The 26,755-nt window shown below is 46.7% G+C and overlaps 1 protein-coding gene across 5 annotated transcripts in view; it reads left to right on the forward strand.

The window, feature by feature from the left end:
* Positions 1 to 23,820, forward strand: part of TLL2 (tolloid like 2) — a 180,354-nt gene extending 156,534 nt beyond the window's left edge. For 4 of the 5 annotated variants that reach the window (XM_073352984.2, XM_073352982.2, XM_073352985.2 and 1 more), the window contains 8 exons: positions 4,520 to 4,645; positions 6,029 to 6,189; positions 6,920 to 7,100; positions 9,508 to 9,633; positions 11,540 to 11,667; positions 16,695 to 16,908; positions 17,754 to 18,004; positions 20,978 to 23,820. In XM_073352984.2, coding sequence (XP_073209085.1) covers positions 4,520 to 4,645; positions 6,029 to 6,189; positions 6,920 to 7,100; positions 9,508 to 9,633; positions 11,540 to 11,667; positions 16,695 to 16,908; positions 17,754 to 18,004; positions 20,978 to 21,112 — 1,322 coding nt within the window. In that variant the 3' untranslated portion in view covers positions 21,113 to 23,820. Of the gene's footprint in view, positions 1 to 4,519; positions 4,646 to 6,028; positions 6,190 to 6,919; positions 7,101 to 9,507; positions 9,634 to 11,539; positions 11,668 to 15,737; positions 16,032 to 16,694; positions 16,909 to 17,753; positions 18,005 to 20,977 lie in introns of those variants that run through there. The other variant, XM_078853778.1, reaches the window with a different exon arrangement.
* The last annotated feature ends 2,935 nt before the right edge of the window (positions 23,821 to 26,755 follow it).

Genomic DNA, 26,755 nt, shown 5'->3' on the forward strand with positions numbered 1-26,755 from the left:
TTTGCAATTTCAACAACATTAGCCTCTATTTCCGGAACACTGAAGCCTTTGGCTAGGAGGTGCATCAAATGAGCCCTACAACTATATGTTGTTGGCTTGGGACTCTCTTCTAAATAATTTCTTCTCATCTTGGATACATTTGCAGCATTGTCTGTGACCAAGCTGCCACTAGATATTTGCATTTTTTTTCACAGTTTGTTATAGCTTTTACTGCTACTTCTTGTAAGTATTCTGCTGTGTGTGCATTTCCTGATGTTTCAGTTGTTTCTGTAAGGAAGACATTCCCTTCTTCTGTTGTCACACAAGCACATACAACAGGATCATTGTGGACTTTGCTCCACCCATCAAGACTCAGGTTAACAATTTTACCCTCTAGATCTTTTGCACATTGTTCAATTTCTCTTCCATACACTTTATCCAGCAATTTGCCTGCGACATCTGCTCTGTTGGGTGGACTGTATCCTGGTCTTAATGACTGAACCATGTTAATGAAGTGTGGGTTCTCAATCATACGGAAAGGAGAGTTAGTTGCATAAACAAACCGGGCAATTTTTCCATCAATTACTGTTTTGTAAATGTGCTGGTTCTTATCACAAACTTATCTATGGTTGTTTCTGGGTCATAGAGATTTTTTCCCCTTTTTGCTACAGGTGATATACTGTGGCTATGTGACACACATGATGTGACTGAAACACTATCATTGGCAGATAACTCTGAAACTATAGAAAATGATGGTGATCTTGAAGGTGGATAGTCTTCAGAATCCTGTATGTTGAGGATGGATTCTCCTAAACAAAATAAGTCAATGCAGTTGTTCAATTATTATTACCATACTGCTCATTTAGTATTACTCATTGCATTCACTGATGCTCAGTACTACTTTAAAGGTGAAATTGTACAAGGAAGATCTGCCTATTTCAGCTATTTATTTTTTTATCACAACTGCATCTAAAATGATAGTACCATAGAGTAACAACTATATTTTTTACTCAAACATGAGAATTCAAGAATAGTCCAGAAGGAAGACAGGCAGTCCTTAAGAAAGAAGTATGAAATAAAAAAGTTTACCAACCTGAAGATCCTGCATGTTCAGACACGTTCCTTTCATCATCTTCAACGCAGCTTCCTCGTGAGAAGGAACACGTCTCATGGTGTTGTTTCATTTGGGTGACCAGGCCTTGCATTTCTTTGCTGCACTGTTTGCATTTTGCACGCATGCCTGTCTTCCCCACAGGTAGAGGAACTTCATTAAAATATTCCAAAACTGGATCTCTTTTTATGGCCTGCTGCCATTATAGGTTTTCCCTTCTAGTGAGAGAAAGGTATGGGAAATCTCAAATCAATGAAGGCTACACTCAGAAAGACCTCAAGACTTCTGGAATATGCTACTCAAACAGTTTCCCTTTTGTTTCTACTGCCTGTCCCTCCCTTCTCACATTTATCTCCAGACTTCTTCTCCTTGTCCAGATCTATTCCGCCCCCAACAATCTTCTATTCATTGAACTTTTTGAAACTGTTCACTTTTAGAGAGACATAAGGGATTGAATCTGTGTACACAAATTTGCAGAGGGACAACAGGGTTGAGGTCTGTTATTTCTCATCTCTCCATATTATTTATTTATTTTAAAACGTTTTTGCTGATAACAAACATGTTATCTCTGGAGACACAAATCCACAGTCTGAGAACTGCAAAACTTAGCATCTCTGATGGTATCTTCTAGACTGAGCACTGAGTCCCACTGGGTAGATAGAAAAATTAATCTAAATAATCTATCCAGAAACCCCTGGAATCCCGTAAGATTGGGTCCCTAATCCATGAACTATTGGAACTCATTTACAAAACTTTTCTTAACCATTACATGAATATATTGTCTCATACTATAGAATTAGAATTTATAATCCCTATTCCATGGTGAGAAATCTTTGAGCTATAATGTATCTTAATTAAAACTATCTTTAGATAGTTTTTTTTCCTCAAAAAGCATTTTATCAAAAAAATCCGATTTAAAAAAATCATTGATTTTTATCCACCCTGTTCTCCAGTTAAAACCACCAGGGTAAATTCTTAGTGAAGTATAACGACCAGGACCCCAGAGCTCACATCCCCACCTTTTAGACACAACAAATGCTGTATCTTGGCAGGGGTTAGACTAGATGACCCTTACTGTTCCTTCTAACTCTGTGGTTCTATGAGTCTATGAAAATGGCTGCAGGACCTCCAGTGACCATGACCTAAGCTTTGTCTCATGCAAATGATTTAACCCCACTTCCTCTCCAGTTTTAAAGTGGAGCAGGAAGTCTGGCATTGTGTCTTAGCCCACATGGGCATTCTGTCTTAGCCTGGCAGTGAAGAAGCAGAGTTCTAGAGGCTAACGCAGACACTGTGGCCCAGTGTTAATCAACTGCCTTTCACTGCAGTTTAACAGCATCCCATGACCAGCCACAGAGCACCGTCCGTTCATAGACAGCTGTTTGGGAATGGCTTACTTACCGAATGGGAGGGGTTTTCTTAGCGGTGAGCCTGTAAACAGAAGCAGGGAAACGGTCTCTTCTCAGTGTGGGGTTATCGCCTCTGGTGTTTTCCCAACTCGGTGGCAAGGCTTCCAAAGAGATCGTGTTGGCGAGGCTGTCCCCACCAAACCAATGTAGCAATAACCTTTACCAGCTTCTCTTAACAAAACAACCCTTTTGGGGGTGGGGGGTGGGGTGATTTGAGGTGCCTAGGGTAGCCCACGCTGAAAATGCCAAGGTCTGGGCAGGCCGCAAAAAGGAGAGCGGATACTCCCAAAACTGGTGGTTAACACAGTAGTAAGATTCACCAACCAATCCCAAACTGTGCTCCAGATCCCCCACACTGGTTATCAAGAAGCTAAAAAAAGGAAATCCCCACACAGCCCCCTTTATTGCATTCCAGTTCTCTAGCTCCCAATCAGCAAACAGGTCCAGTAAGGTGAGGAGTTATTTAAAACTCTGCTCACTATACAAAATGTTCTTTTGATCCCCAAAGGACCAGTCACATTGCCAGGTCAATATTAGTTTGGATCTTACCCCAAATGCCATGCTGCCAGCTGATCCGTTAGCATCTAAAACTAAAGATTTTATTATAAAAGAAAGAGAAGAGAGTTGCTCAATGGTCAAAGCAATCAGATACATAAGACTTCAGAGTCCATATATCAGGTTCTTAGCAGCATTGGTGAGTTTGATGGCTTGTAGAGTCCCTCTGGAGCACATCCAAAGTGTGGATAGGTCGGTCAATCCTTTGTTCAAAGTTTCAGTTTGCAGAGAAGTTACTGCAGAGGTGGGAAGCAGGATTGAAGGCAAAATGGAGAAGATGCAGCTGCCTTTATATCCTTTGCCATGTGGCTTGTACATTCTTTGTCCCAAACGCAAGCTCACAGCACATGGGCATGGAAAAGCTCTAGGAGTCCCCTGTCCACAGACATGTCCCTACATGTCCTGTTGACTCATAGACATAGCCCCGCCTTCTCTCAATGGGTTAATTGTACACAGGGCCGGCTCCAGGCACCAGCTTTCCAAGCAGGTGCCTGGGGCAGCATTGAGAATGGGGTGGCAGTCCGTGTCCCGTGGCAGCAATTCGGCGGCAGCCCCGCTGCTCTTCTGGGCGCGGCAGCAATTCGGTGGCAGCTCGGCGGTGACTGCTTGGGGCGGCAAAATTGGTAGAGCTGCCCCTGATTGTACAGCTGATTGCACTTGATGGGCCATTAAGCAGGCTGGATGGTGCTGATGCCAATCTGTCTGGGGGTGTCCACCCAGAAACACAGCACAGGTTTGTTATACAAATATACCACCCATATTTATAACTCTCAATACAGAGATGATACATACATATAAACATGATTATCATATTTAGCCAATCATAACTTTTCCACTGATACCTTACATGGTATATCCGGTAAGTTCACTGCTGTTTTGTAAAATTGGTATCACTAATACTATAAACGGTCACCCATCTTCCCTACAGCATCGTGGGGGGGATGAACTACAACCAGGAAATGGGTTCAGAGGCCAATAAATCAGACCTTTGGGCATTGGAATGGCAGCACAAGGTGTAGAAATCTGATCAGAAAAGCCAGGTTTCAAAGTCCAGTCTCTTCCTAGGCTGGTGGGAGCAAAGCACTGTTCCCAAGGCTGCTCGTACGCAGGCTGCCTGCTTTTAGTGTTGGGTGCTAATAAAAGAATCAGGAGTGTCATTGCAAATGAGGGCAAAGTGCAGCAAAGTCTTTGCAAGAAGAGACCTCGCTTCCTCTTCCAATGATGTTGACTGGAAGTGTCACTTCAATGCCTGCTGGGTGGCAAGGCCACTGTGGTGCCAGCAGGCTGGCGATGCTAATTGTATGCCCCCTACTTGGTGAGGGCAAGACTGCTTTAGCCCCTACCGGCCAGCAAGACCTCTTCAGCTGCTCTTTTGGTCCTCCAGCCTGCGAGCGCTGCCTATGAAAATGGAGGTGGGGATCGGGCCATGAGGAGAGCTTGAATTGTTGCCTTTTCCTCCCCACAGAAGTAGATGAATGTTCTCGGCCAGACAACGGTGGGTGTGAGCAACGCTGCATGAACACGCTGGGCAGCTACAAGTGCGCCTGTGAACCTGGCTACGAGCTGACGGCTGATAAAAAGAGCTGTGAGGGTCAGTAGCCTGCAGAGTGGAGAGCATGGTTGGTGGGGGGCCCCCACAATTAAGAATAGTTAAGTGGACCTGGTTTGATAATGGTTCCCTGCCCCCCGTGGAAAATTTTGACAAAACCGAAAATTTAGATTTCATCAGAATTTTCATGGAAAACATTGAATTTTCAGTGACAAGTTGAAATCTGAAATATTCTGTCTAAGAACCGAAATATTTTTATTCTCCGCTGCCATGGTGCTCCGTTATCCCATTTCCTCTATAGGTTGGACTGTCGAGATAACGCATTCAGTGCCTTGTTAGACTTTGAACTCTAATAAAGCCATGAAACACTGAAGTACTAACAGGGCAGTATGAAACTACACTGCAGAAAAGGTGTCTGTTTTATGTCAAGACAGCTGTCTCGTATTAGCTCGCTCTATGTAAAACCTTAGTGGAGACAAGGCACAGGTAGCTTTTACCATGATAGAGCTAGCTGGGGTCAACGCCAGGTGGTGGTGGTGGTGGGGTGGGGTGTAAGGTTGACCTCGACTAGTTACATGAAGGTAAATGCTACTTTTGCCTTGTCCCCACTAGCATTTTACAGCTAGAGAATTGACCCTAGTTAGCTGCCTTGATGTAAAATCACACCTCCTTTGCAGCAAAGACAAAGCCAAAAGCTAGTGAAGTTCTAAAGAAAATGGGCCACTAATGAGAAAGTGCGAGTCGTCAAAGACACTGGCTTTATCCTCACTAGGAAAAGGGGTGTGCTAACCTTTCCCTGACGTAGATATGGCCTGTAAATTATAAACTACCAAAGGCCCAAAGGGTTTGTCTTTACTAGAGTTTTTCAAGCTCTAGTCAACTGATTGGCACTCCGTGGAGGTACAGGCAGTGTTTGTAAAGGCTAGCATGGGCACACCCTACACGCTTGATGAAGGCTATGAATGTTTGTTCTAGGCTGCTCTCTACAATAAAGAGCAACTATTTGTAGTGTAGAACAAATGTCTGAGGAATCCCCACGTTGGCCTGCACAGTCTTGTTAACTACCCCAAGTTAACTGGTTGTCACTGAACTTGAGGTGCAAAGTCCAGTAGAGACCAATCCTGAAAGGCGACCGTGGCACTAAGGGCCAGATCCTCCGCTGGAGTAGATCGGCAAAGGTCTAGCTGCTTCAGTGGAGCTCTGCTGGTTTTTTACTGGCCGAGGATGTGGCCCGAAAGTGATTTTCCATTTTCTCCCCCACTCCTGGCTATTTTAAAATCCATTCTGAATGCTGGGATTGGAAACACGTGCCCTTGCCTTGCTCCAAGTTAGCGCTGACTTGTTTCCTAGTGAACAATGTGGCACGATCTTTTCTCTGTCTGGACAGAAGCAAGTAAACCTTGTGTTCGTTTGTTGCCTCTCCAGCTGCCTGTGGGGGCTTCATCACCAAGCTCAATGGGACCATCACGAGCCCTGGGTGGCCCAAGGAATATCCCACTAACAAAAACTGCGTCTGGCAGGTGGTCGCTCCAGCCCAGTACCGGATCTCTCTGCAGTTTGAAGTCTTTGAGCTGGAAGGCAATGATGTATGTAGTTGGTCCATGTATTTTGTAGGCGCAGCTGTTGACTGGCCTGGAGCCTGATAAGATCCTGGGGTACTGAGAGGAGACCCGGTGTTGTGTTTTGGTTTGGGGGCTTCTCATTGTTTCTCAGCCCTTGATTTAATGAGCAAGTGGCAGTAGTTAGCAAGACTTTCTTTAAAGAACAGAATCTGTTTCCTTTGGTCTGTATTTGTAAATCTACAGGGAGTGGAGAAGTACTAAGCTATTTCTGTTACAAATGAGCTTGTTCCTATAGCAGTACGTATCCTGGGTATTTTCCATTTGTAACTGTTATTAGTCCCTCTTTCCTGGAGACTGCTTCTCTAAGAGCGTTACTGGGGATTGACAGGAACCTGTAAAATCGGGATAATAGCACTTCCCTATTTCATAGAGCTGTGGTGAGGAGAGAAATACATTGAAGATTGTGAGGTGCTCAGGTGGTAACGGGGGCCAGATAAGCACCATACAGAGAAATGAAATGTAACTAAAACCATTCTGACAAATGCAAGTATACTACAAGATGGAGCAGGAAGTGAAGGAGTTGATGGCATTAAGTGACTTGGGTCGGGGGAGTGTTACTGGTGGCGGGCAAGTCTGTGTATGGTGTCACTTGCCGTGTCACTCAGGAAATGGACACTTGCTGTTTGGTATCCTACATCTGCAATGCAGTGTGCCCAACTCCCCCACGCTGTGAAAAATGACTGTCCCTTGGCAGGTCTGTAAATACGACTACGTGGAGGTTCGCAGTGGGCTGGCTTCTGATTCCAAGCTCCATGGCAAATTCTGTGGCTCGGAGAAGCCGGAAGTGATCACATCCTATAGCAACAACCTGAGACTGGAATTCAAATCGGACAACGCGGTATCCAAAAAGGGATTCCAAGTCCACTTCTTTTCCGGTACGTGGCTGTGTCCCTCGGGGAGGAAAGCTCTCAGCACTGGCTGTCCTGGGTGTACGGGAGCACCGCATGCTTCGTGTGAATGTGCATCTCCGTGCTGTTAAGTCTGGCCATTCATGGCATCAGTGGTTACATTCTGCCTTCTGCTGTATGAAAGTCATTATTGCTGTGTACCATCTCTCCCTCTTCCCTTGTCTCCCAACACTGGAAAGGGGCGGTGAATTCTGCACGATTCATTTCCATGACACATCGGCTGCTGCGTGTTACCCTAGCAATGCAGGAATTGCCATATGGGATTGCAGATCCTTAGGTTTTAAGGCCAGACCTGCTTAACACAGGCCAGAGAACCTCTCCCAGTAATTTCTGCATCAAGCCCAGAACTTGTGTTTTGAGCTAAAGCATGCCTTTTAGGAAGACATCCAGTTCTGAAGACTCAGCAGAGCAGCAGATCACCCAGTGTCCTGTCTCAGACACTAGCCAGCACCAGACCTTTCAGGGCACAGCAGGCAGGACTTGAGGTAACCTGCCTCTAGGGAAGGCTTCATCCTGGCCCCCAGTAATTAGAAGTTGGCTTTTGCCCTGAACCAGGAGAGTTTAGATCCCTTCAATCTTTACTATCATAGCTCTGGATGTTATCATATAAATGTCCAGTCCTCTGCTGAATCATGCTGGGCTCTTGGCATCAATGACACCTTGTGGCAGAGAGTTCCAGAGGTTAATTATGCGGTCATAGTTCAGGGCAAGCACACCGGTATTCTCCTGCCATGCTCCACAAAGGCCATCCACTCTCAGCTCCTGGCTTTTCAGCCATCACCCTTCTTGGGCAGAGACCTGTGTGTATATCTCTCTCTTGACTGGGGTTTTTCCAGGCTGCACAGTTCCCTGCCTATACTGATATTCCCAACAAGCCAGACTGCCTGTGCAGACCAGCATATGCATTTTGTTTACTCTTCGAAGGTATGAGAGAAAAATATTAAAAACAATAAAAGAACCTAAATGCATGCCCAAAAGCATCCCAGTGGTCACCCCTCAGCTCCAACGTCGGGCTCTGGTAGGTGTCAATGCTTCAAACCTCACAACCGGCTTTCCCGTGGTAGCAAATTCATAACTGTCTCAGATTCAGAACCAGAACAACCAGGAAAAACTCAGTGTTTCCTTTATACAGCTTGAACCTTTGATCTTGGCCTCATGTAACAGGTGATCAGCCGACAAAGGCCCTCTCCTTTGGGTGTAGCTTCAAAAGTCTGGGGTTTTGCATAACCAGAAGTGAGGAATTTGCATTCACCTGCCCCTGGATATTCCCCAGGAAAGCCACTTAACGCTTTTTATTCCAAAAGTCCACACTGTTCAGTACTGTCCTTTGAACCCCCAGGTCTCACATCTGTCACACCTCCCCCCTCGAGATGTTCCAGGCAGTTCCACCTACAATTACATCCTCTGTTCATTTAGTACAATGGACCCTGAATATACTTAAACTTAACTCAGTAAGGTCTCCCAAGGATATGGCGGGAAATTTCCAGATCTGTCACACATGCGCTATGTGGAAGTGTTTCCTTTCATCGGTTTTAAATGTTACCTTTCAGTTCTGTCACACAGCCCGATGTGCTTGTATTATGGGAAAGGTCGAATAGACGGGTCTGATCTACCTTCTCTATCTATACCTCGTTCATTGCTTTTTTCCACTGTCTCCTGTGTGCAGCATACCACACGGCCCCGTAAAACTGCCCCCTCCTGCTGACCAGGCAGCCACGCACCTATCTCCCCATCTTCTCTGCTCTCGTGGCTTGTGGAAGCCATGGGTGAAGGCATCTGCTTGCCTCTTTGCCCAATCTCTCTGCTCCTGCTGTGGCACATTGCAGTCACGGGGGGGGGGGGGGGCAGCTTACCTGGCAGCAGCTCTCTCTACCTGCCTGCATCCTCTTTCTCTGCACCAGCCACAGACCCTCTGGGCAGCAGACAGCTCTTTCCACTAGACACCTGGCGAGTGGAGGAACTGGGGAGCTGCTGGCAATGAGCAGAGGGAAGCTGCTTAAGGGGGCATCAGCACAGAGCTGAGCGTTGGAGAACATGAAGCAGGGTTGCCAGTATAAAGATGGGTCAGTGGATTTTTGCCAGGACTGCTACCTTTGCCTGCTAGTTTTCCTGAGTGCTATACTCATCTATTCAAGCTTTGTTACTTTTGTGTTTAATTATAAATTGGGGGAAACATTTAAAATGTACTTTATGTGCTAGACCCATGTAGTTTGTTGTATTGTGAGGAAGGACAGTGAAAGAGCAAAGTGGCTGGACCTGATCCAGTGACTGAGATTTAGGTTAGTTCTCTACCCTAGCAGAGAGCTCCCAGCTGGCATCAGATTTGGTTCGGTCTCGACACGGAATTAAGTGCTGTTCATTTGCCCCTCCCCAGATAAAGACGAATGCTCCAAAGACAACGGCGGATGTCAGCACGAATGTGTCAACACGTTTGGGAGCTACGTCTGCCAGTGCAGGAATGGGTTTATGCTGCATGAAAACGGCCACGATTGCAAAGAAGGTGAGCACCGCTAATTGCAGCAAGGAAGCATCGATTTATTTCCAAACCTGCTGTTTAGTTTTCCCTAAACAATGTAAATAATGCAGCAAGCAAAGGATAATTCGTGGGTAAGGACAGGTGAACAAAAGCCTTTTTACAGAGCATAATGCAGATGCACCAATGACAGCCTCTCAGCCTAAGCTGTTAAAGGAGCCCAAGGGAGGTAGTGGCTCAACTTCTATTGAATTTCAGGGCTGATTTAGGCTGCTCTACACAGAGTTTCCCAGCCCATGTCGAGGGACTTGAGGTTTCTGGGCACACACCAGCACTGTAAAAATGGCTGTGTAGAAACACTCCAAAGTTGCAGTTTGGGCTATGGAGCACCCGCCTCCCAAGGCTTCTGAGCCTGAGCTGCAGTGTCTGCACAGCTGTTTTTTGGGCGGCAGCGCAAGCCTAGGTTTGTTGAGCCAGGCCGGGTGGCTTGCTGCCGTGGGCTGTGTAGACAGACCCCTGAGTCTCCTTTGAAACTCTTAGCCTTCTGGCTCTGGTGAAAGTGATCTGACTCCAGAAAACCTCTGCAAATACAGAGGAGAGTGGCTCCAAAACCAGAACACGAGGGAGAGGGAGAAAGGAATGACGGAGTGAAGAAACTGAGTTCCATTGAAGCCTATGGATGTGTGTGTATTGGTGCCGGTAGTTAATTAGGCCCAAGGAGAGTAGCTATTTCCGGTGTCCGTATGACAATAATTCACTTTTCTTCCAGAAGTTGGCTGGAGAGGGGTAATTTTTGCATTTAATGCTATCGTGGAGATTTGCTTCAGCCAATCTTCATAAGTAGGCAGCACCTCAGATGTGCATCTCCTCAGTGATCTCCCGAGTCCATAGTGTTGTCTGGCAAGAGCAGACTTGTCCCCACTGTGCCCAAGCGAAAGGGTCAGCGGTGAATGCAAGTGGTTCTTACTGAGGTTGGAGTGCTGAACAGGCTTGGTCCAGTAACTCTCACAGCAGGAATAAATCATCTTTCAAGAGCAAATCTGGGGCTGGTAAAAACCTGAGTTATGGAGACTGGAGTCTTGTGTTTAGCCACATAAGGGTAAAGCACAGACAGGGCAGTACAAGCTGCCTGCAATTCGAGCTTACCGCTGCTTGGTGTGTCTGCTGAGTTTGGCAACAGAGCGTGGCTGTGGGTTTTGTGAACAGAGGACAACATCAGTGGATGGAGACCACTCCCTCCGTTCATGCAGGCCCCTGAGCAGCCATCAGATGGAAATGAAAACCCAGCTCCAGCAAATACAAGGCAAGCAGCAGACAGACACAGCCCGAGGCACTGAAAATGTACTTGGCCAAACTCTCCGAATACTTGTGAGCAGCACAAACACTTGTGGTCTGAGCCCTCCAAATCACAGTGCTCACCCAAGGCCATCTTGTGTTCCAGCACTACTGGGCCAAGCAGGTACCTGAAGGAGTGAGGGCAAGGTGGGGAGAGAGGGAGATGAGAATTCTGCCCAGGGTGGGAGCAGAACGCACACAGGTTCTGTGGGGAAGCTCAGCATCTGAGACAAGGAAGTGCACTTGCCCTACCGCTCCCCCATCACGGTATAGGAGATAGAACTGTAACCCTGAAGGGTGGGGCTTTGTCCTTCTCTGAGCCACAGAAACACATGAGCCTGCTGCAGCCGTGGCTAACAGAGATGGGTGTTGCAGCTCCGGCAGTTGAGGATCACACCTTAAGATCCAGAGGTCCCAGGTTGTCCCGTCCTGGAAGCTGACAGCCCTCCCAGTGGCGCGGTGTTACACAGCATTTATAAAAGAGTCTCTCTTCCATGATTAAATCCTTCTGTTTTGCCACATCTTGGCCTGGGAGCTGCCTCTAACGCATTACAGCTACAGAGACTTGATGAGGGGACTGGGTTTTCTCTCTCCCAAGCTGGCTGTGAGCACAAAGTGAGCAGTGCAGAAGGAACAATGGCGAGTCCAAACTGGCCCGATAAGTACCCCAGCCGGAAGGAATGCACCTGGAACGTTTCCGCAACTCCTGGCCACCGGGTGAAAATCGTGAGTAACTCCGGGGGGAGGGGAGGGGTGGGGGATTAACTCTGCTTTTCTTTTTACAAACAGCGTCATTTCTGCCAGCCCACCTGCTCTGTGCTAGGGGTGAGTGACCTCTGCACTTTACCCGGGGCCTGGGTGGGCTGGGGGGTGGAGTGGCTCAGATGGAGCTGGTCAGACTGTGGCCCCCTCTGTGCTCGTAACAGGCAGGAGGTGGAAAAGGCAGTGATCTTGCGGATGGTCATGCTGGATGTTAGTGCTGCCAAAGAGCTGTTGGGGGAGGAGGTCTGGGGTGGACCCCACTCCCCCTTTAGTACAGGTATAGTGAGTGCACACTGTCCCGTCCTCATCCTCCCATTGCCCCTTTGTAAACAGGATCTATTTGCCTAGGTATTTAGGGCTACATCTGCTCTGGGGGGGGGAAAAAACGCAAACCCGCTGGAGCTCTGAGATCCATCCTAAGCCCAGGCTTCAAAGCCCGGGCTTCAGAGCCCAGGCTCTGGGGCTTGTGCTGGAATCTCTGCACTGCCCTTTTTAGCCTGTAGCATGAGCCCAAGTCAGTTGAACTGGAGCTTTGACGCACAAGAGTTCGTTTTCGCAGTGTAAACAGACCCTTAGCATCCCTCCTCACGGTACTATCTGAGCACCTCCCATCACGAATGGGACTTTATTCTTGCAGCATCCCTGTGTGTGAAATGGCACCCCATTTTACAAATAAAGTTCCGAGGTACAGGGTAGATTATAGGTCTACACAGAAGTTAGTGGCGAAACCGGGATTTGAACTCAAGTCTTCCAAATTCTGGTTCAGTGACTTAACCACTGGACCAACTCTCCTCTCACAAAGGTTTCTTCAAATAATGGGGCTATCTTTCTCATTGTTAGCAAAGCCCACCCCACCTTTTGCAGCAATATGTACCCTCCTTAACCTTTTCACAGGTCACCGGTACAATGGGTGAGAGTGCTTTAAAGTTAATAGTATAACAAACCAAGGGCATTCATGATGGATGTGACAGGAAACTGCAGCTAAAGAGACCGTAGCTTGTTGCTTGATGGTAGATGCCTTTATTTGTCTCATCAGTCAGGATTTTCAGTTAGCCATTTATCCCAAGACACACAGTGATACTATGAGAGTCAACATTTGCAAGCACTTGCTAGTATACACAGGGCTCCTGGGGAGAGGCAGTTATTTCCTGTTCAGGATGTAGGGCTGATCTTGGTTGCTAATGGCTCCCACCACGTGTTGTAAATGGGAACCCCTGAGTGTGGCTCTGTGTGTAGGCAATGAGCTGACTCCTGAGGGTTTTTTTAAGTTACTCCTGACCTGGAGTAACTTAAAAAAAAAAAACCTTCTCAGCAGCTTTCAGAGCCTTGTGGGCAGAGCTTTCAGCCCATGTGAACTGGGAGGCACTGTGGTTCATGCTACCCAGAGAGCAGACCCCTCTGTGATACAAAGAAGGTCAGACTAGATGATCTAGACTCAGTGGTCCCTTCTGGCCTTGAACTCTGACTCTCCTTTGGAGGCTCCCGAGACAGGGATGAAGAATAATTTTGAAACATGCCTTGGGAGCCTCGGTCTCACTGCAAGTCAATACGCTCCTGAGTGGCTAAGTCACTTCTGAAAATGGGACTTAGAAGCATGTGAAAATCCGACGTGGTGATAGCTATCTGTCTCTCTCCTCCTGCTGGGTTTCTTTGGAATAGATCGGCCTCGTTTACGCGAGGTCCCATGCATAGCGGGGGATGTCGAACCCCGAGGGCACCGATTCTTGATTGACACTTTGGTGCATAATACAGGCACTGACATGCTCTGCTGAGCACACAGCATCCTGTAGACACTGGAACGGCTCCCGGGGTGATGAGAGCACCACAGAGGACTGACGATCTTGTGACTACAGCACAGCCCTGCATATCAAGTGACCTGGGTTCTATTTGTGAGTCTGCAGGAGACGGCCTGCATGGGTTTAGTGCACAGGGAGGGGGACCCACCTGTTCCCTTCTTTGGCATGGAGATAATATTGATTTCCCTCAGGGTGAGAGGTGTGGGGCTGATTAATTGTGACACTCATTAATTCATAGAGCTTAAGAGTAGAGGGGACCAATAGAATATCTCGTCTGACTGTGGGGATGTCCAGGTCCTGATCCCTGGGCCCGCGGGCTTCTACCACCCGACAGTTCTGCAAGCGACTGGAGAATTGGGAGCTGTAAGGCCTTACACTCCACCGAAGGTACCACCCACAGGCACCTGATTGGAGGAGCCCCAGAGCCCCTGATTGGGCCAAATAACTATTTAAGCCAGAAGGAGACAGAGGAGGTTGTCTGTGCAACAAGGTGGATCCTGGTTTGCTGCTGGCTACAGACCCTGCTGTCTGCCACCTGGCTCCCAGCCCTGTCCCCGATTCCTGACTTTGGCCCTGCCCTATCTCCAGCTCCTGACCCTTCTTGCCCTGATTTCTGACTGCCCCAGCTCAAACCCTTGGCTCCGACTCGTGGGATGCTGTCTTAGCCCTGGCCCTTGGTGCCAGCGCCTGTTTCCTGTCTGACCCCTGTCTCGACTCCTTACTCCGACTCCTGCGCTGACCACAAGGTCTGAGCACTCACTGACTTCCTGTATGTCAAAGGCCGTAGCATTTCGCCCAGTTACCCTGTCAATGACCCCAATAACTTGTGTCTGGATAAAGCATCTCTTCCGGAAAGTCATCCAGTCTTGATTTGAAGACAAAGAGAATCCACCTTGATAGTCTGTTCTAATGGTTAATCACCTTCACTTTAAAAAAAATAATAATTGGGCCTTAAGTCTAAGTTGAATTTTTCTGGCTTTAGCTTCCAGCCATTGGTTATTGTTCTGCTAGACTAATGGGCCCTTTAGTACCTGGCATTTTCTCCATGAGAAGGTACCTTAGATACAATATAATTGAGCCACCTCTCAATCTTCTTTAGGAAAGATTGAGCTCTTTAAGTCTGTCGCTGTGAGGCATTTTTCTCCAGTCTTCAAATCAGTTTTGTGACTCTTTTCTGCCTACTCTCCAGTTTTTCAACATCCTTCTTAAAATGTGGATACCAGAACTGTATGCAGTATTCCGGTATTGGTCTCCCCAGTGCCATAGACGGAGGTAAAATCACCTCCCTTCTCTTGTTCACTATTCTCCTGTTGATACATCCAAGGATCGCATTGCCACAACATCGCACGGAGAGCTCATGTGAGTTGCTTGTCCACTGTGACCTCTAAATCCTTTTCAGAGTCACTGTGTTCCTTGTTCCCAGATGGATAACTTTGCATTTGGCTGTATAAAAACACATTGTATTTGTAAAAGGCCCATTTACCAAGCAATCCAGATCGCCCTTTCCTCCTCATTGTTTACCCCTCCCCCCAATCTCTGTCATCTCCAACCTCTATCAGCAGGGATTTGAGGTTTACTTCCAGATCACTGATAAAAATGGTGACTAGTAATATTGGCAAGGATCCCTGCAGCATCCCATTAGCAACATCTCCGTTGTTTAATGATTCCCTGCTCACCTCTGCTTTTAGAGATCCATCAGTTAGCCTGTTACTAATCCATTAAATCCTTAATCCCGTTCTGAATAGTGGCAAAATATGTTGTGATCCTCAGATAGAAGAGGCTGCAGAAGGACAAAAAAATATGACCGTGAGGAGAGACATTTCCCACGTGTGAACACTATGAATCAATCCAGAGCTTGAGTATAGCTTTGGGGTGTTCTGGTAGTTTTCTATATGACCATAGCTGACCTGAAGGAGAGGTAGAGCTGGGAGCACCTCAACTTTTTGTCAGCCTTCCCGTGCTTATGTGTTATGGTACAGTCTTTAATTACTGGATCACATGCTATTTTCCCCCAACTGTCTCATTCAGTGCACAGCCTGGACCAGCTCTGGGGATGAATCAAGGTTTTGCAGTGAAGGAGGCTGTTGTCTGTAGGCCCTGCAGAAGTTGGAAGGTGTGCAGTGAAGGAGGCAGGGAAGAGAAGAGGAAGTTGAATGTCACCCTGGAGAACTGGATTCTCTCCTGTCATGGAGTCCCTATGTGATGCTGGGCAACTCACTTAACCTACTGTTTTCACAGGTGGCCCCTAATGGTGTGGTCCTCTTTTTCTGATGTTCAGCCTGAGACACCTGGGGCCTGATGTGTGGAACTGCTGGGGGCTCCCATCTACAGCAGCTGTCAGGAGCTGTGCTTCGAACATAAAGTTGCCATAGAATGCTACGTTCTCTGAAAACTGAGGCTGTAGATATCTCAGATTGGGCACACAAAATTCATGGAAACATCTAACAGTATTGGCCTCGGTCTGTGCCTCATTTCCCCGGCTGTAAAATGGGGATAATGCCACCAGCTAATTCCAAAGGCTTCTGTTGCAAAGGTACATTCAGCAGTGTTTGTGAAGCACTCAGATACTATGGGGTGAGCACCATAGAAACACCCAGGAAGAAATTCATACTTTATATTCAGTGCAGGATTTGGATGGTGTGTGGAAGCCCTGGGGCCACACACTGAGTGACAGGGCTAAAAAGAAATATTGAATAAGTACCCATGCACTGAATGACACAGGGGTCCTGTGGGGGAAAAATAGTATGTGATCTTGTATTTTAAAGACTGTATCATAATGCATATGCACAAGGGGGCACAGTTAAGATTGCCCGGGCAATCTTAACTTAGGTATTTCCTAACTATTCAGTGCTTGACCTTAATGTTCTGTTAATGTATTTGTGGGGGATGGTAACAGAATATATAACATGGTCCTCAAAAGCCACCAGATTTATCCACAGCCCCACGTCCACATTCACCCATGCAATCAGGCATTAATTCTGTTTATGCTTTTTCCAGAAAAGCAAGTAACTCCACTCTTGTATGTGTCTGACTGGGTGCTACAAGGGGAGAGAAACACCATACGGTCTTGGCAGCATTTCTCCTGGTATACCCTGCTTTGCCCTATACCTTGTGTTAAATACTGTCAGAGGAGTGTCAGTTTCTTTCACATCTCATGGAGAGGTCTAATTCTCTCTGTTGATGTTTGCGTTGTAGACATTCAATGACTTTGAGATTGAGCAGCACCAGGAGTGCGCCTACGACCACTTGGAAATGTACGACGGCCCCAACAGCAAGTCGCCCATCCTTGGCCGCTTCTGTGGAAGTAAGAAACCGGATCCAGTGGTGGCATCTGCTAACAAGATGTTCCTCAGGTTTTATTCCGATGCATCTGTGCAAAGAAAAGGCTTCCAGGCAAAGCACAGCACAGGTAAGCTGGGTTTTCCGCTGCTACTCCAATGACACTGGGAAAGCTGCAACTCTTACTGTGTATGTTGACAGGGCAAGAGAGACTCCCAGAATCCGACAGCACCCATTCACATAAGACTAGACAGGTCACGATAAAGCTGTTCCCAAAGAAATGACCCAATCTGAGTGTTAACCAGCAAATATAAACCAACAAGCAACTGGAGCATCCATTGCATTGTACCATTCATGCCAACCATCTCCCACCTGTATGGGACTTGCCTGTTCTAACCTCTAGCCTCCTAGGTGCTGTCTACATGGGGAGAATTATCAGCCTAGCTGTAGCCAGTAATAATCTACGTATGGATAATCTTATCCTGGAATAAGAGTGTTTTCCCCCTGATTTAGCTTATTCTACTTTCAAAGCAACATAAACGAAACCAGGAAAAAGCGCTCTTATTTGAGGGTAAGTGTCCCCATGCGGAGTTTTACCAGCATAGCTATGTCAGTGTAATTTTCCCCGTGTAGCCAAGTCCCCTAGATTTTAAGGCCAGAAGGGCTCCTCATGATGATCTGGTCCGACCTGCACAGACCATAGAGATCACCAACTGATCTCTCTATTGAGCCCAACACAGTTGAATCAGGAACACAATAATCTCTTAGACATCCAGTCCTGATTCAGAGGCTCCAGATAACTGGAGATTTTACCACATCCCTTGGCAGTCGGTCTCCCCTCACTGTTAAATGTGCCCCTTTGACAGGCGCTCCCCAGCTCTCCCTGCTGGGCGATGCTGGGAGGAGATGTCTAGGCTGTGTTGAGCAGTGGGGATATTCAGGAAGGCTGTACAATGTGCTGTCTCTTTGCTCCAGAGTGCGGCGGGCGCCTGAAGGCTGACGTACAAACTAAAGAGCTGTATTCCCATGCCCAGTTTGGGGATAACAATTACCCAGGCCAGTCCAACTGCGACTGGGTTATCGTGGCAGAAGATGGCTATGGAGTCGAATTAATATTTCAGACATTTGAACTAGAGGAGGAGGCCGACTGCGGCTACGATTACATGGAGATCTACGACGGCTACGACAGCACCGCACCCCGCCTGGGACGTTTCTGTGGCTCCGGGGTAAGCTGTGGAGAGGTTAATTTCTTAGCCGTAGCTGTATCCAGGGGAAGGGATGCACTGCAGGCATGATCCACCCTCTTTCGAGTCAGACAGACAACACAGTTGTTACCAGCTGCCCTGGCTATGAGCGTCCCTTGTGTTCTGTTTCACCCACCCGCCTGCAGATGTCACCAGCCTCCAGCAGAGGTACCCACAGCTTAATCTATATGCTGTTCTGGACTGGTGATGCTGGGGGTATGGGCTGCCCAGACAGGGTGTCTGAGCCCTGACCTGGAGGGAGAGCACTGTCTAGGGGTGAGGAGCTCAGCCTCCAGCGGCCCATTTAATTCTTGGCCTCTTTGTAGCAGAATAAGGTGCTAAAGTATGTTGAGGCCACACAGTGAAAAGAGGGGAAAAGGATGGAATCCGCTTGCATAAATAACCTGCACTCACTCAGGATAGGGCTCTGTCCCCCTCGAGGGTGGCTGGACAATATCTGGAGATGGAAGAGTCATCTACAGGTAGAAGAGGATTGTGGGGTTTGATCCAGAGGTCCTAGGTTCAATTTCCCCTGCTGTTGATCCATCCAGAGGCTCAGCACTATGAATGCTCTTGAAGTCTCATCTGTCTGGAATTGACTCATGATGGAATTGTATTGACTGCTAGCTAATGTTTTTATGCCATGCTATCCCAGCACCTAGGCTGGGCCCCATTTAAAATGCACTGTTGAGAGGATTTCACCTACTGTATTTTAATGAAGCTGTCTTTGGTCAAATCCTTCCACCTGTGCATTTTAAATGGGTCCCGGCCTTGGAGCTGGGATAGCATGGCATAAAAACATTAGCTAGCAATCAATGCACGTGGCCTGACAATGAAGGGCAGCACCTGGGGGAGAAGAGAGGCACATGGGCAGCCAGGCAAAGAGGCAACTATTACTTGGAAATAACTGACAGGGAAGCTGCAGGCTGGAGGCAGGGCCACAGAGCGTCTGTACAACTGCACACGCAGTGACTTTGTGCCTTTAATAAATAAAGGCTTTCGGCCATGGTGCCTTGCATGTTGGGCAACTACGTTGACTTTAACGGGATTGCATGAACTGAAAGCAGAGAATTCACCTCTGAAATGTCCATCAAGGGCTACTCAGCAGCATCTGTGGAATGTTGGAATTCCCAGGGCATGGGGCATCAGTGTCACAGTAACCCCTATGAGCCCCCTTCCTGCCAACCTTAGCAGTAATGCCAAGGGCTGCATAGGTCATGGTGGCTGAAATATCCTCTGCCTCTGGAGATCCTCTCTGCAGAGGGGAGCTGAGTCACATGGACAGCAGCAGTGCAAGTCTAACTCCCATCCAGAGGCCCCATGTTGGGCCACCGCTTGCAACATCATGCCCCGGGGAGGGTTATCAGCAGCAGGGACTGAACCTGGCACCACTTAACATAAGAACAGCCATACTGGGTCAGATCAAAGGTCCATCTAGACCACTATCCTGTCTTCTGACAGTGGTCAATGACAGGTGCCCTAGAGGGAATGAACAGAACAGGTAATCATCAAGTGATCCATCCCCTGTCGCCCATTCCCAGCTTCTAGCAAACAGAGGCTAGGGACACTATCCCTGCTCATCCTGGCTAATAGCCATTGATGGACCTATCCTCCATGAACTTATCTAGTTCTTTTTGAACCCTGTTATAGTCTTGGCCTTCACAACATTCTCTGGCAGGGAGTTCCACAGGTTGACTGTGTGTTGTGTGAAGAAATACTTCCTTTTGTTTGTTTGCTGCCTATGAATTTCATTTGGTGACCGCTAGTTCTTGTGTTATGATCTAAGAGCATGAGCCTCAGCTGCCTGAGCTGAAAGACGCTTGTTTATTAGCTGCAGCTGGCTCACCAACCTCTGTGGCCCAGCAGCCACTAGAGGGGGATAGAGCCCACATTGAGGGGGCATGGGTTGTGCAATCCTCCCTAAAACACTCCGTCAGTGCTGTGTATCTGTACAAGCCATCAGCCTCTCCCGTAATGAAAGCTGGCACCAGCACTTAGAATCATAGAAGATCAGGGATGGAAGGGACCTCAGGAGGTCGTCTTGTCCAACCCCCTGCTCAAAGCAGGACCAACACCAACTAAATCATCCCAGTCAGGGCTCTGTCAAGCTGGGCCTTAAAAACTTCTAAGGATGGAGATTCCACCACCTCCCTAGGTAACCCATTCCAGTGCTTCACCACCCTCCTTGGGAAACAGTGTTTCCTAATATCCAACCTAGACCTCCCCCACTGCAACTTGAGACCATTGCTCCTTGTTCTGTCATATGCCACTACTGAGGACAGCCGAGCTCCATCCTCTTTGGAACCCCCCCTTCAGGTAGTTGAAGGCTGCTATCAAATCCCCCTCGCTCTTCTCTTCTGCAGACTAAACAAGCCCAGTTCCCTCAGCCTCTCCTCGTAAGTCAGGTGCCCCAGCCCCCTGGTCATTTTCGTTGCCCTCCGCTGGACTCTCTCCAATTTGTCCACATCCTTTCTCTAGTGTGGGGGGCCCAAAACTGGATGCAGGACTCCAGATGTGGCCTCACCAGTGCCGAATAGAGAGGAATAATCACTTCCCTCGATCTGCTGGCAATGCTCCTACTAATGCAGCCCAATATGCCGTTAGCCTTCTTGGCAACAAGGGCACACTGTTGACTCATATCCAGCTTCTCGTCCACTGTAATCCTCAGGTCCTTTTCTGCAGAACTGTTGCTTAGCCAGTCGGTCCCCAGCCTGGTAGTGGTGCATGGGATTCTTCTTTCTAGTCATCAAATAAGATGCCTCCTCGCATTTTATAAAGTGCCTGGGAAATGCGAGCGGGGCAGAAGGGAATTAAACGTTCTGCATTTGGGTCTAATGCTTGGCCCATCACACCTGCTGCCAAAAGCACCAGGGCTTTGACCTCAGATGCTCTGGTCCTGGTGAAAACATTTACCTGTCATGTAGACTGACCAGTGTTTTGTTTTCCCTCCTGCAGCCCCTGGAAGAAATCTACTCTGCAGGGGATTCCATCGTGCTCCGATTCCATTCGGATGACACCATCAATAAGAGAGGCTTTCATGCCCAATACACGAGTACCAAATTTCAGGATGCGTTGCACATGAGAAAGTAGCTCAGACGTTCCTCATAGACGTTCCCCGGCGGAGGATTGAGACGTCTACCTGGGATTGGTTTTAAACTCCTGGGTGCCTGACCTAAAGCAGGGCACAGTCTTTTCCTGTAACTAAAATGGAACACAGTCCTGAAGGCTTGCCTTTGAAATTATGAGGGTGGCCTCCTCTCGCTAGCACACCCAGGACCCAGTATTTTCTCCTGATTGTGACTGCCAGGGTATCAACTTTGTGTTTTTGCCCACCTGGCCACTGGGCTGAATGAAGAAAGAGTTTGAACTGGAAGAAGCCTTAGTCTATCGCATCCTCCCAGTTGGGGTGGCTCCTACTAAGTAGCATATACAATAGCTGTCTTAACACATCGTACTGTGAAACAGACTATGTGGATAGCCACCAAATGGGATGGCCTTAAAGGAACATGGGGCTGCCTACCTACCCTTTCCCCACCAACTCAAACTGCTCTGTGCAATAAGTGGAAAACCACACAGTTGTGACTCCAGATAGCCAGATTCATTTTTATTTATTGTTTTGGTTATTCTGCCTGTGTGTAAAGGTGACAAGGGGTCACTGTAAGACTGCTAGCTAATTGCACCATGTTCAACAGGAAGTCCACAGTGCCAGAGGTGCAGAAACCCCGCAGGGTATGTGTCATAACAGAAGCACTCTGCAATGATGGCTAAGGACCAAGGCTGTGACTAATAGCAACTGCTGTGGCATTAGCTAGGATAAAAATTTGGAAGGCTATCAACCCGGACCTTCCTTGCACCAGATGCTCGCTAGCCAGAGTCAGGAAGCAATCTTCCCCCACAGGATTCCAGATTAGGTGGCTCCCTGTCCTGGCCCTTCTACCAATCCCTGTGTTCTTAATTAAGAACACTTCTCCCCAACCCGTCTTTGCTTGTGAAACGCCTGGTTATGCAGGATGGTTTTATTGCACAGATTTCCTCCCCTCCCTCCCTCCGCTAAATTATTGCTTCTTTATAATACCACCTCTGCCTTTGAGTTCTCTATTTCTCTTTCCACCTGTGGTGCTTTCCAAGGATTCCCCTCGCTGACCCATCATTCTGTGTGATTAACTTGTCAGTGTCCAGCCAGTTTTCTTGATTCTCTTGAAACACAAGGTAGGAAAATTCAAGAACTCCTCAACACCTGCCCTGCTGGTGACCCAACTGATCCGAGGTAGAGAACTTGTAGCACAAAGCAACACTCAACTCCGCACAACTCTGGCAACATGTCAAGTACATGGATGCTCTAGTGGATGGACTGAGTATGTTGGCTGGGAAGTTGGCGGTCAGCTGGCTTCTGTTTCCACCAGAGTCACTGCGTGAAATTGAGCAGGTCAGTTAACCTTGCTGTGCCTGTTACTGACTCTGCTTTAATTTTGGTTAAAGCACTTTGAGATCTAGGTGGACAACTATAAAAATAACTCTGTACACAGCAGCCACTGAGTTAACCAGCAATCAAGCCATGGGTCTGGAGAATTAACTAGCTGTTTGGCACTTCTTTCAGAGAGAAACTGAGCCTTTTAACAAACCATTGTAAAGCATCGTGCTGTAGACTAGTAAAGAGCTGATCCTGAACTGCATTTCCTTAAGACACACATGTGAGCATTACAGCTAAAAGCTGTGGAATGTTAGCTTTAATGAAGTATTTATAATCAAATGATTAATATGTTTACATAACCAATGTACTGTTAGGCTACAGAGAGACACCCTTTCACTAGGTGTGAACTGTAGTAAGCGCAGCCTGGTATCAAATGCCAGGCACAAAAGTGTTCTTGGGGGACAGGTTTGTTTTCAAATGTGTCATAAACAAAATGCCACCCCTGCAAAAGTTCTTGAATGAAATAGGTGTCCAAGTATTGTGAGTACGGAGGTGAAACAAATGCATGAAAATATTTTCTTGCTGAAAACAGGAAAAGCAAAGTTTATGTTTATATATATATATATATATATATATATATATATATATATATATATATATAAAAATAAATGCATGTAGTCTAAGCCTTACACAGTGTAGCGTGAATGATACTGTATCATTGACTATAGCTTTTCTACAGGCCGTTTGAAACCATATTACTTAGTGCTTGTTTTTTTAGATCTGCTTTGTTTCTCTTCAAAGTTTATTTGTGGCCTTGCAAGCCTAAGACAAGGTATGTGATCTCTCCCTGTGGTACACTGGAGCCTGTTGCATGAGTAAGGAACTCAGGGCCAGGAATATAATCTCTGCTTCTAGCAAAATAGAATCAAAGTTGTGAATTGCATTGCAGGCTGAAATTCATATTATAGTGTCTCTCTGGTTGGAGTGAAGTCTGCCTGGAGGGGAAAAAGTTACTTTAGAAGCTTCCTTTGAAATTAAGTATTTTCGCTCCACGTTTTGGCATCATTTCTGATTTTTCTTGGACATCGGATTGTATATTCTGATTCATTGCAAAAGTTTGCAATGTGGTTTGACCAATTTGCTACATTTGTTAGCATTCAAATAGGTGTTTTGTGTTACAGTTTATTAGCAACTGGTTTACTCTGTGCTTTCACCAAGGATGTGTGCAAAAATTTCTCTTCTGTCTTGACCGGGCTTACAGTCAATAATTCTATATGCCTAAAAGGTTCCTTTTTTAAAAAAAAGTCCGACTCTTTAAAGTGTATACATATTTTGGTCTTTGTGTAGTTTTAAATTTCATGAAATAAAGTCAGTTTTTAAAAAGTCAGAGGGGAAGAATAATCTGAAATCTATTTGTGCCCGGCATGATCTCTCGAAATTCATTAAAGAATGCAGATTCGGTTACCCATTGTTTGTGTGCACGCCCGGGCTTGTGGCCCTTTCTGGCCTGGGGTAAGTTCTCTAATACAACGGTCACTCTGTCGACAATTATTTCATTTCCAGTGGTCACTCCTGGGGACTGGGTCACACCACGTTGGGATTTACCACCTTCAGTTTCTGAAACAAAGCTGAATTTGCATGTTAAATGTATTACTTAATTTTTTGAATTAATGAGGGCAGTTGAAAGGCATCAGGGCTCAAAGTAGAAGGCAGGCAGCTGGTCCAAAACACAGCTGCCCCCTCTCCTAAGCATTGCGAATAGAGAGAACGCCAGTGTGCGCCTCTTGCACATTTAGTATTGGATCCAGACAAGATTTTAGTCTGTGAGCGGCTTTGAAGAGATGGGAAAAGAGATCTGATCACCCAAAGTGTCACCGCCAGAATACAATCATTGACACCCGGCACCCAGGATGGAGATAACTGAACTAAGATATTCTTGGTGCCGGGCATTTGCCTGCGGAGCTCTGACACACAGGAGAGCAGCATGAAGGCAAGGCAAGCCTCCTTTATACACACAGCCCTTTCCTCAGAGAAGGTGGCAGCACAAAGCGAAAACAGCCCAGGCATAGTGCTAAGCAAGGCTACCATGAAACTTGACCTCTGTGTTGAGTGCCTTGAGATGATCCTTCTCCAACATAACAGCCCACTCTACAAACAGGCAAAACCGGTTCCTCTCCTAGGGCAGCATGGTGTTCAGTAGCCAGTCAGCACTTATAATCAAAAATAGTTTTCCTCCTGTATCTGCTACCCAACTGCCTTCTGTCCCCCCCTCCATTTCCTAAAGAACATGCCAGACAAAGCTCCTCCCTGTATAAACTCCTATGCCTCTGCTCATTTACAACCATCAAGACTAAAATGCTGTGTCATATCCACTCAACACTTCACAGGACTTGGGAATTTGCCTTAATTCTTTTTCAGCCACTTTCAAATATAAGAACGGACATACTGGGTCAGATCAATGGTCCATGTAATCCAGTATCCTCAGGGCCGACCCACAACGTTTTGGCACCTGAGGCTGGGAGCTCAAATGACGCCCCCATACCCCCTTGCTTGGGCCAAAACTTTGAAAGGTCTCAATTCTGCCTTCTTCCTGTTCTACTCCTCTCATGGTACTGCTCGGCTACCTACCCCAATAAAGGAGAACTAACAACTTAAAATGCCTTGTTCAAAAATTTTAAGTAACACTTAACTTTCAAACGCCTGAACAGCAAATGTAACTTTTCTTGTCTGCATAGGAAACACTGGCATTTTTATCTGTTTGAATAATCAAAGTGGTGCTTTCCGTGCCTTCTTGGTTGCAAAGATTTGAACTGCTTCCTGAAGGTCCACAGTCTGGGTCAGCTCTATTGAGATGGTTGCAAGGCCGACCAGCCTCTCCTGTGTCATTGTGGAGCATAGATGTATTTTTATTAACTTCAGCTTGGAGAAGCTGCTTTCTCCACTGGCAACTGTTACAGGAAGTGTTAGAAGTATGCGCAGAGCAACAAAAGCATTTGGAAAGAGGGTGGTCATCTTATTTGTGTACATATATTCCAGAGCTGCCTTTGGAGTTGATCCTGCTGAAATGTATCTTGAAAGGGCTTTCAGTTCATCACTCAAATCACTTGCATCAATATCACGCATGTCATCATGTGTCAACACTGTCTCTAATGCCCTGCATTGCTGGTGTAAGTCTTCTTCAGGTATAGAGAGGCGTTTTGGAATATCATACAACATCCCAAATATACTGCTGTGTTCCTTGAGCTGCATGAAACGTTCTTCAACTGACTGTATTGCACAATCTAGCACCTGGTTAAAGAATTCAACTTTGAATTGTTGTTTGGGGTCTCTTATGGGGTTATCCCGTGCCTCGTAATCAAAATGTCTTCTTTGGTGACTCTTGTATTCTTGAATGGGTGGGAAAATAGCTTCAGTGTGAAGTTCCTCTGCCAACTTCTGTGCACTCTTCAGAACCTTTTGAAATCCCTCATCTGACCGGTATGACTTTGTTTTGTCCAGTTGTTCCATTGCTCCAGATATATCAAGGTCAACACCTTGGAATCTCTTGCTTACAACATTTATTTCAAAAAGTATGTCATGCCACAACACTGAGCCACACAGAAATTTGAAGTTATGTATGTTTCTGGTGATTCCATTTCCCTCTGCCACTGTTCTCCCACAAACAGTTCCTGTCATAGCATTATCCTCCATAATGGCAACTATGGCATCATCTGTCTTCCCAATTTGGTGTCTGATAGGCTTTATCACCTCCACTCGACTTTCCCATCGTGTGGCACTCAGTGGTTTCAGTGTCAGAGAGGATGTTTCCAGATGTTTCTTCAAAATTTGCCGTTGATGAGTTGATGCAGAGAAAAATACAAAGATGCTTTGAATTACATTAAAAAATTCAGCAGCCTCACTATAAGTTGATGCTGCATCACTGAGCACCAAGTTCAATGAATGAGAACTGCATGCGACAAAAAAAGCTCAAGGGTCTAACTCTCGGACCCGTATCTGCACTCCTCTGTTCTTTTCTCTCATGTTGGCATCATTATCGTAGCCCTGACCTCTCATGTCAGCTATCGCAGTTCCCGTATCTTCCAGCTTTTTAAGAATCACATTTGTCATACCAGCTCCTGTAGTATCATCAATGTCAATAAATTCTAGAAAATGCTCTCTGACAGTCACCATTGCAGGGACATTTTCACTAGGTTCTGTTGTTGTTACAAAACACACCATTAAAGTCATTTGTTCCGTATGGCTGATGTCAGGTGTGCAGTCCAGAATAACAAAGTAATATCTTGCTGAGTTCAGATCTGCCACAATCTTCTGTTTAACTTTTG

Source organism: Lepidochelys kempii, chromosome 7 (genome assembly GCF_965140285.1).
Source record: "Lepidochelys kempii isolate rLepKem1 chromosome 7, rLepKem1.hap1, whole genome shotgun sequence".
Classification (NCBI taxonomy): Eukaryota; Metazoa; Chordata; order Testudines; family Cheloniidae; genus Lepidochelys; species Lepidochelys kempii.